General features: G+C 45.0%; 1 protein-coding gene across 1 annotated transcript in view; it reads right to left on the bottom strand.

The window, feature by feature from the left end:
• LOC149361882 (uncharacterized) overlaps window positions 1-9,872 on the bottom strand; it is a 46,038-nt gene extending 36,166 nt beyond the window's left edge. The window contains exon 1 of the mRNA XM_089569614.1: window positions 9,782-9,872. Within this exon, the coding sequence (XP_089425740.1) occupies window positions 9,782-9,872 (91 nt within the window). The remainder of the gene's footprint in view (window positions 1-9,781) is intronic.
• Between the last annotated feature and the right edge of the window lie 766 nt (window positions 9,873-10,638).

The raw sequence follows: 10,638 nt of genomic DNA on the forward strand, positions 1-10,638 counted from the left end.
TTCATTCCATACAGAGCTTGGGTAGTAAGACACCTTCACACTTTACTGCACCTTCTCATTGTATTAGTATCTTCATCGATTTTTCGAACCCCACTTACCCGGCAACATACCAACGATTAACACAATGAAAATCCAATATCTCGAAGTTGATATAAAACAACAGGACATGGATAGAGGAATTCCGTATCAATCATTTTCAGATGGTTAATACGAATAAGAATACGTCCACTACAACCCTATATCAATTCGGGTGTCGCTCAAGCTTCTGTAATTGGCGCGCTTGTATATTTATTATATACCAGTGATAAAGCATTAACTATTATTTCTACCGTTGTACATTACGACTCGCCATGGGCTGTATCTTTGTATATGTCTACAAATATATAGCGAGTACTAATGACGTCATTACGATGCAGTCTGATGTTAATAGGCCAACAGAGTGACCCTGCAGCTGTCAGATACAAATTAACTAAGAAAATATAAATCTTCGAAGTTAAATTCTGATTTAATGTCACAAACCAAAACTTACACTACCAGTAATGGCATAGTAGACACGGTCCCATCGGTTAAAATATTCCAGGGACACTTAAACTCCGTCTAAAGGATATGACGAGATAGGGTTAACGGATCCATTCAGCGGCGCGGGGTTCTCTTTGCATATCATTTTGCAGAGACGGACACTAATCTTTTTTTAATTATTATCTTAAATTTTATTTTTTCTCATTTTTTTGCCACAAGACACACAAGGACGGACATTCCTCAGTGGTTGAGATGCAGCACGCCCGGATCACGACCGAAGTGTTTGGTTCCAGTCCTGGCTCGGCCATATTTCTTTTCAGCGCAGTTGCTTTTCTTTCTTCAGAGCCACAACACAGTAGTAGTGAAATGACGTCAAGGCCCTGTGGACCAGTGAGGAATTGGGTAGTGACGTCACCCCTGTTGTACTGTGTGATCGTTCTGGGGTGTTTGAATTTCCAGCGAGAGGCCTTGTGATACTGAAGTCACGACCCTCGCGGCCATGCCGGATTTTCTCATTACAGCGCCGACGCCGGCTTTTCCAACGAACGGAACCCCTGACTCTGTCGCGTTAATACCGCAGCATGTTCTTGAATTTTATTTCAAGGCCGAATGACCATATAGAACGTAAACAAGGGAAGGGGAATGAAGGGCTCGTTATAAATATGAAAGAACCCAACAGCCACAGAAACCAAGGGGCACAGGGGATTTTTTTAATTAATTTATTTATTTTGTGGTGTTGATCAATTTAGAATATTACTTAATATGTTATCGCTTAAAGCTAATTGATTAGAAAAGCAGAAGAAAAAACAACCACATGCCGCCGGTGGGATCCGAACCCACGACCTCCGAATTACGCGTCCGGTGCTCTACCTCTGAGCTACGGCGATGGCTGTCAAATATTCTGCTTTCGGGGGTATTTATCCTTACAAGTAACCAAACCTTGAGAGTGTTCATAAGCGCCACCAACGTTCATAAGCGGCGGACGTAGAACGTCCTGAGTTACCGCAGGTCTGACGTAGAACGTCATCGAACGGAGAGGGTGGAAGCTGCGTGAGAACCCTCTTATGCTTCCTATGGCGTCAAGGCTGCCAGAACCGAGGCCCTCGCTAAGCAATTAAGCAAACAAGGGAAGGGGAATAAAGGGCTCGTTATAAATTCAGTAATATTCTAAATTGATCAACACCACAAAATAAATAAATTAATTAAAAAAATCCCCTGTGCCCCTTGGTTTCTGTGGCTGTTGGCTTCTTTCATATTTATAACGAGCCCTTCATTCCCCTTCCCTTATTTGCTTAATTGCTTAGCGAGGGCCTCGGTTCTGGCAGCCTTGACGCCATAGGAAGCATAAGAGGGTTCTCACGCAGCTTCCACCCTCTCCGTTCGATGACGTTCTACGTCACACCGGCGGTAACTCAGAACGTTCTACGTCCGCCGCTTATGAACGTTGCTGGCGCTCATGAACACTCTCAAGGTTTGGTTACTTGTAAGCATAAATACCCCCGAAAGCAGAATATTTGACAGCCGTCGCCGTAGCTCAGAGGTAGAGCACCGGACGCGTAATTCGGAGGTCGCGGGTTCGGATCCCACCGGCGGCATGTGGTTGTTTTTTCTTCTGCTTTTCTAATCAATTAGCTTTAAGCGATAACACATTCAGTACTATTCTAAATTGATCAACACCACAAAATAAATAAATAAATTTAAAAAATCCCCTGTCCCCATTGGTTTCTGTGGCTGTTGGCTTCTTTCATATAGAACGTAGTACATCAAGAGTGCAATAAAAAGAAGGCTTTCTCAGGCGACGCTTATACCAGGTGTTTCAGGGAAGACTAAGTAATTTTGAGAAATAGGCCTTTTGGGGTAAAAAATATGTCTTTTGCGCCATAGCATTACCTGTGTCGGCTGACACCGGAAAGCCGGTGAATTGTCATAAGTAATAAGCTGGTTAACTAATTTCTGATAATTGGCTTTTTAACTACCACAGCTACGCATCTAGCTGCAATTAAGGATTTGTAGCCGGTCGTTAGTAATAGCGATATCAGCTTTTAGAATTCTGAAAAAGCGATTATCCTTCGCGCTGAGACTGGAAATAGTTTGGTTACATCTTGCCAAAATACATGTGCTTTCGAAAAGAACACAGGGAAAGAAAAGCTTTCCAGTGCACGCGACCAGCCAAAAAAGCCAAATTTTGTCGAGTCACAGCGGAAACGGTAATCGCGTTTTATAAATTATAAAATATGATATGGGTATTACTAACAACCGGCTGCAAATCAATAACTGCAAATAGTGGCCTAACTGTGATAGGTAACGAGTTAATTAATTTGTGTTGCGTTGTGTTTAATGGCTGATAGGCAGCTAAGGTCATCATGCGCTTGGTATTTAGAGCCAAAAATGTACAAAAAGTAGGCGGGGCCGGAGCAAAAGTAGCGCCAATTTGAAAACGCCGGAAGTATGGCGTCACGTGGCCGCAAGTGTGGACGGATCCAACGCGTGAAGCCAAATTTGAAAAAGAACCGCGGCGCGAAGTTTGAAAACTCAGATGGGCAATTGGCGGAACTTGATTAAGTTAAGATAATTAATTGTGGTATCGACAAAGTATCAATAACGTATCGCCAATGCTTATGCATTTCTCCAATGCGGGGGCCGCAGTGATCTTTAATGTTTTTTTTTTGCGTCACAACCAATTCACTCCTACTAATCTAAGAGTAGTCCTGAAGAGCAAAGCAGCTCGATTGATCTTGTCATCCTACTTGGGATATCAGAGCGTTCCATCTCTGAAGGAAACCCACAGCACGGCATTGCTTTTCACAGACTGTAACACAGTCTTTTCACAGACTGTAACACAGGAATACGCCGTCTGCCTATCGAACAATCTCAGCGCGTCACAGCGAACCCTATTTTTCCCGAACGGAAAAGTACGAGGATCGGCCTTGCACTTCTTCAATTCTCGATTGCAGTGAGTTACACTTCAGGATCGCCGTGAGTACACAGTCTTCGCTATTTCATTGCGCACTACTAACTTAACTCAGGTTCTCGAATTTTAGTAGCAAAACTTGATCTGTCAGCGGACTCTTTCGGAACGGTAGTTTTCAAGCTTTTTAGTTTATTGTGAACCTTCGCGAGAATATTTTAACGCGGTAGCATTAGAGGCTCCGCTACACCGAAAATCCGACTTCGGCGTTCTCGGCGTTGGGAGCGAAAAACCGCGGGCATGGTTCTGGCAACTGCTCCCTGGAGAGCAACCTAGGAGGCAGATGGGCCACCTAGGTCACGTGACCTTGCGGCATCATCAAAAGCTGCCCACTGGGTAGTGAGAAAACTGTCGACGAGGGAGGTAGCAGTTGATCAACGTGGGGCGTACAAAGCCCATCGCTGGGAGCACCTACCATCGCAGGGCGGTAGCGCATAGCTGCACCCCTTCGGGAGGAGGGGTATGAGGACTCCCAGGGATCTATGAGTGTAGACTAGAGAATGACCGGCATATATGGAAATTCACCCATTACACTATCGCGTAATACCTATAAAGGCAGAACTTAAGTGTCCCCCAAATTCTTTTTTTCTAGTGTAATGTTTCTGAACTGGTTGTGCCTGAGCTCCGTTTAACCATCAGCACTGCATTTGTTGTTCGTGAAATAATCGTGCTCTTGTTTATGCCGCTCCTTATGTATGGCCTTCAGCATATCTATAAATAAGGAAGTGGAAAATGCAATTGATGCCTTATCATCTGCAAGTACAGTATATGCTTTAACCACACAATACTGCCGCTATTAGCTAATTACCAGTGGCTTGGGGCAAGAAAACTCTCAGAACAATTTTGGGAATGTCTTCGTATTATAGACGCTTTTTCATACCTTTTAAAGCCTCGCCGAAGCTCTGACTCAAGTACAAAAGTACCAAAGGTAGATTTTTGGAAAAGGGAAGCATATCAAGCGGAAGGCTTCAGGGAACTTAAGCGACGTTTACATCAATCAACAGTAGTCAGATACTTCACTGAAAACGCCGGCACGAGCTGTGTGTGTTTAAATCGAGTCCTTGTCCAGAAAAACGACGGAGTGGAGCGAGTAATCACTTGAACTAGCCGTTCTTTTATCAAAGATGACAACCTACTACCGACGACAGGAAACTGATGCCTAACGACCAGCTGGGTTGGATGAAAATTCGGCCCTTACTCCTACCGTAGGCCTTTCAAAGCTGTAAGTGACCACCACTCTTTGTGTTGGCTTGCAACGTTAATGTCTCCTTGGGCTGTCTTGCTCCCTAGAATTTACGACTACAGGAGTTCGACATCGCACTGGTTCACAAGTCAGGAAGGGAGTATTTTGATACAAGATGTGTATCGCGTGCACCGACTGAAAGACACTCCGACGACGACGGTGTCTTGAAGCAAACATGGGCACCAGCACTTTCACACAAAAACAAATCTCGCACCACCAGCTTAATCCCAGAGGCTTGCAGAGAATGCAGTTCAGCCTCTGCAGCAGAAAGAGGTGCGGAGTACTGGCCATGCTTTTTTAAACTCCAGCCTCGTTCCTTAGACAAGTCACTAGCCGCACCAATTGACGTCCAGTCTTTGTCAAAAGTAACCAGGCTGCATGGTTTGCTTCTAGCTCGTACAGTTTAGCCCTTACAGCTTTCCTGAACGTGAAATGGTGGTTAAAGGTTTTCACTTTCCAACACCTTTTGATCTTTAAGAGAGCCACAGGGGCTGCACTATACAAGCTAGAATCAAACCCTGCAGCCTGGTTACTTTTGATAAAGACGGTACATGTACAGTGATGTCTTCACAGAACACGGCCTCAACAAGCTGGTATCTCGCTATGTCACGAACTGCAACAATCTTAGCACTGATCTGAGGAAGCCAGTTCTGTCCAGAATAGACTGCATCCGGTTTCGGCATCCTAGACGATCACGAATGGCAAAGTGCAGGTGTGTACGGTTATGCGTGACCCGCACCCCTATTGTACTAAGAACTTGAATCAAGTCCACCTTGGCAAGAAAGAGCTCCTTGTTTCTATATATTATTGCCATGGTTGATTGTACGTCTACGTATATTTCAACGCGGTTTCGCTACTAATTATGAAAGTGGCACTGGCATACACTTCAGTACCGAAACATTTATCGTCGGTGAACACCGTCACCATAATGGTAAAAACGACATCTGTGACAGTTTATCGCATCCTTGTCTTTTCATTGCATCTCTTTGCAATTTGTACACGTTTATTGCAATAGCTACGCACAGCTTTTTGAAACTTGCAACTGTCCTCACTATGCTGCGCGTCACACCCCCAACAGCGTTGCAAGTTCCAGGCTTTCGGTTAAAGCCCTCTATTGGCTGTACCTCCCTCCCGCGTCTTTGGGCTACATGCCGTGTGCCTGACAGAGTTCCGCTTGGTCTGGTCTCCAGTGGCGTTTTTTGCTGAGAGAGGAAAGTCGTAGGTTTTCTTGAAGGTCAGCTCCTTCTCGGGGAAAAGGCGTTGCTGGAATGGCTTGTTTCGTAATCCACGCAGAAAACGGTCGTGCAGCATGACGTTCAGGCCTAGCACTGTAGGAAAAATGTTTGCGCAGCATGACATCCGGTACTAGCGCAGCAAGACTGACCGCGGATGAAAGCTGCTGTCGAAATCACAGGCAGTAGCGAGCCTCCTGAGCGCCACAGCATAGTCGCTGACAGTTTCACCGTCTTCTTTGTCGTGCCGTTGGATGATTGCTCTGCAGTGCACTTCGCTCGACTGTGAGTCGAGGTGAGCCTGGAGTTCCGTGGTAACCTCGCAAAATTGTACCCTATTGAGCGGCCTCGGTTGCACAAGGGCGCTTATCACGTGAAAAGGCGCATTCCGGCATAAAATCAGTAGCTTAGCGCGTCTCTTCGACGTGTCCGTGATGCCTTTAACTCTTAGAAGATGAACTAGAGAGACTCATATCATGATTTGCAAGCAAAAAAGTTGCCGTTGAACTCAGCTATGCGAACGAAGTCAGCAGCTGCCATAGCGTACACTGCTGGCAGCTTGCGCAGAAGCCGACACTCTGGTTGGTCGCGAGCCTTCCTCGTCGCCAACTCTAACGTTCGGTCAGCCGTAGTAGGCTCCTGGCACGGATTTTAAAACAAGACAGATGAAAACAGCAGCCGCGCTCTGGAACAAACGCCGCTACAACAGCCGCATGCATGCGCTTCCGCAGAATGCAATCTCGGGTACGACCAAAGTCTTCACGGTCGTCTACACTGCGGTTCGAATAACATACATACCTCGTGAGAGATGGTGATGAGGTGCTCATCCTTACTTGAGAGTGCCTGCCAAGTGTGCTACAACTCTTTTAGTTCGCGTACCGATTTTATTCTCGCGGTCCATACCTGCAGTAACTGTCTGCTCGAGATGGATTTATTTTAATGAAAGAGCATTAGAGGTCCGTTCTTGATAAAAGCCTCTGTTCGTCCATCCATATCAAGAAAATGCAGGTTGGCCCATCTTGCACTGCAGGAGCGGCAGGTTGGAACCTGTTCACCGGACTGCGGGCACCGTGCCCACCACGGCATTCGGCAATGAAATTACCTAAAAACTTTGAGTGCATTTGCCACCTGCCAACCGTGGCACTGTGCATAATATCATTGTTTGAAGTAGACAGCCTCCCGAAGAACTATCTGTTGACAAATGAACCTTACAGGTGCTTAGGACGAGCAACCTGGTCCTTTCAAGCCCCACCTGTGCTGTATTTAAAACAGTAGCCTGCCGTGCCAGTGGCACATCCAGTGAGCTAGATGTTATAGTTGATGAAAAAATAGCACTTCGATAGGCCCCAAAATACACGCAAAGTAGAGGGACTAGCCTTAGCTCTTAAGCAACCACAGTGGTCGAAAATAATTCAAGGCTCTCTACTAGGGCCCTAAGTTGAAAGCATCTTTACTAGCACACCCGCCGTCTCCGTGCGTGGAATACCGCATACACTAATTCCGGTGCACCAAATATAGTAGCATGTTAATAGTGTTGATTATTCTTTTAAGCTAGTACACAGATCTGCACATGCTGAAATGTGCAGCTAGGTGACTGATGACGGCTACCTTTAGTGAGTTGGCCTGTTGGCGAAGAAAGACATTCACACTTCTACTGGTTTCACAGACGTAAATACGACATAGCGAAACGATATTTCATGCGCCAAGTTTTACATCGCATACATATAATAGGCCATTTTCTTCTTCACCAGTGATAACTTTTCCGTTCGCAATTAATCTTTGCGCCAACTGGCCAACTTCTTTGCTGCTGAAAACAGCGCCCTCACAAGATCTTTTGCCACCCTGTACTGCGTGTGATGCAATACCCCTTTAATGCACATAACTATATTAAAGCTGGAATAAATAATTGATTATGACGATAACATTTCTTTAACGGCCCTTTTGCATGAAATCATTTACTAGCCTTCTTCAACGTTAGATATATTGCTCGCAACCAAAATTGCGAGGACACTTTGGCAACTAAAGTTTTGAGAGGCGAAAGCCCAGGACAGTTTGCCGTGACGACTTCCGGTGGATGTGACGTCACGCCGTTCCCATGGCTATATTGATACCCAAATTATACATATTTCGGGAGCCTTAAGTGTTATTTACGCTTGATTACACATTTTTCTGCCCAATTTGACAAATATCCGACGCTTTTCCGACCATTCTGTGACAATTTTCACTATGCCGCGACGACTTCTGGTGGACGTGACGTCACACCATTTCCATGGCTATATCGAGGTCCGCGCCATTTCGACGCAATTCCGGCATCTTTGCCTAAAATAATTAACTTAATAATCTACAGTCATCAAGCTTGATTTCTCGGTTCATTTTTTTGCTTTTCTATCGGAAGCGATCATTGGTTTTCTTTCATCTTTTTAGTTCCCGAGTTAAACGCGGATAACAGCTTTGTTAACGGACGGCATTACGAGCCTTTAAAGGGTTTCGCCTTAAAAGCCCTTCGCGTCTTAATCGGCCCACTTAGGCATCCAAACCCATTTCATCTTCTTGGTTACAATAGGTTTCCATGACACTTTTCTTTGTTTCGTTATGCACATCTTATTTCTGATGATGATGATTATGCCGGGGTTTATTTTTGTGACCAAATGCATCTAAGGCCAAACAGCGCCAAACATAAGGCTTTCCGTTAGCTCAGGCTAACATGTTTGCACAGGTTATATGTCAACAGCAGGTGTATGGGGTCTAAGAGTAGTGAGAATGCGAATGATGATAGTGTGTCAAGAGGGTGTATAAGTAAGGTGGAATAGCCTAAAGTGGTGTTTACCGCCTAAACATTTGCTGTCAGAAATGATACATAGAAAAGACGAAGTCGGGCAACCTCAACAACAGTCCTTGCTTCAGCAAGAAGGGCGAAGCATCTGCAGCTACGGCTAAGCTCAGCCTTCTCCATAAGAATGAGAACGGGCCGAGGTCACTTGAATTAAGAGATTTCTTTTAAAAAGGCTGCCGAGTTAAAAAATTTAAATACCCTATCCAATGAGAACATGTGGTCATCACGCAAAAATAAACAAGGGTTTATTGGTGTTTTAAAAGTATACTGTTCAGGAAAGTGCTGTCATCTTTGTCTCCAATATCGGGCACATGATCAGTGTGTGGACGACTGAGATGTTGGCACCACATCTCGCGCATTTTGGTGCTGGTTTATCCTTTAAAATATTGTGAATTCGGGATGCATGATATCTTGATTCTTTTGTAATGCAAACAGGTGTAGAGCACCACGCCTTTTCACACATTTCTTACCACCAGCACACTTGAGTGATCCGTACGGCCAGTATTGGTTGGGGAAAATGGCGAATTTTTCTATTTTAAACCTTCCGCTGACATTTATTGAAATACTGTGCTAGATAAGGTCGTTGTACATGTGTGCAAGTTAGGTATATATGTTACGCAGGAGTATATGAAAACGTACAGCCCCCGTCAAAAGTATACAGCCCAGAGGGTTTGCTTGCAAGGCCTGAAGTGTGCCCCGTGATGCATCCTGAGCGACCTTAATCTCTCGAAAGAGGAATGGCTTCGCGCCTTTAATCCTCTCGAGCTTTGGATTAATAGACACGTTAGGGAGCCGCGCTTGAAAAGCTTAGAAGCAAACCGCTTGGGCTTTACACTTTCGACGGGGGCTGTACATGCACCGCATAATACCATTCCAAATATTGTTTTTTTTTCATATCAGCAAGAATTTTCGAACATATACTCCTATGACACAGATCATGAAAGTGCTGGATGTAGGATAGAAAACAACCAAGGAAACAAGCTTACTCAATTGTGTGGTGCAGAGGTCTATTTTTGTCATTTCTTGGCTGTTAGCAGTTGCCGCCATGCAAACAATGATGATGACTGACCGCATCATTGAATAACTGTGAAGAAAGCCCTAGTGTCATTAAATTTCCATCCGGGTCCTTTCAATGACGTTCGATTAAACCAACTAAACTGCCTTTCTAGCAAGAGCGCTATCTTGCATGCAACAAAAGTCAGGAGGGCGCGAGGACGCTTTAACGACAGGGAAAGTCGGCAGGAAAAATGAACTGGGGTGAAGGAAGGAAATAATAGCATGCACGTGCCTCGCGCGGCCTTGTCAAATATCCAATGAAGAATTAGCTACGTATGCGCTACCGGCTATTTACCTACACGCGCAGGAAACATTGAAAAGGAGCAGGCTTCAGTATTTCACATGTATCCTGCCTGCTTAGTGTCAACAGCTGTCTCCAGATTATTGAAACAGTGGATGGTTGATGGACAAAAAAAAAAGGTTACAGTAGATGGCTTGTAATAAAATAACAAAAAGCATTCAGAAAAAGTGGTGAGAAGGAAAGCCTAAGAGCACACGGCTGGCCTCCAGGAAACTGCTGCGTACAATGCACCAGCGTCCAAGGCTTAAAAACAAAAGCGGCATTGCTCCTCAAGGCTATGACGGGGCAAACTTGTTTTAATAGGTAGCGAAGCAAGGGAATCATGTCCAGCTACGTGAACTGCTGTCCGCCCTGGTTACCTTGTGCGCATTCATGAGACAAGATTCATCTGGAAAGATTGGCACACGGGGCATTTTAGCTATTTTTGCAGTGGGGCCAAACGTAACATACACGCATTCTGTAAGCTGTCAGGGGCAAAATTTGCGG

Source organism: Amblyomma mixtum, chromosome 2, assembly GCF_055824585.1.
Source record: "Amblyomma mixtum isolate Tamu chromosome 2, ASM5582458v1, whole genome shotgun sequence".
Classification (NCBI taxonomy): domain Eukaryota; kingdom Metazoa; phylum Arthropoda; class Arachnida; order Ixodida; family Ixodidae; genus Amblyomma; species Amblyomma mixtum.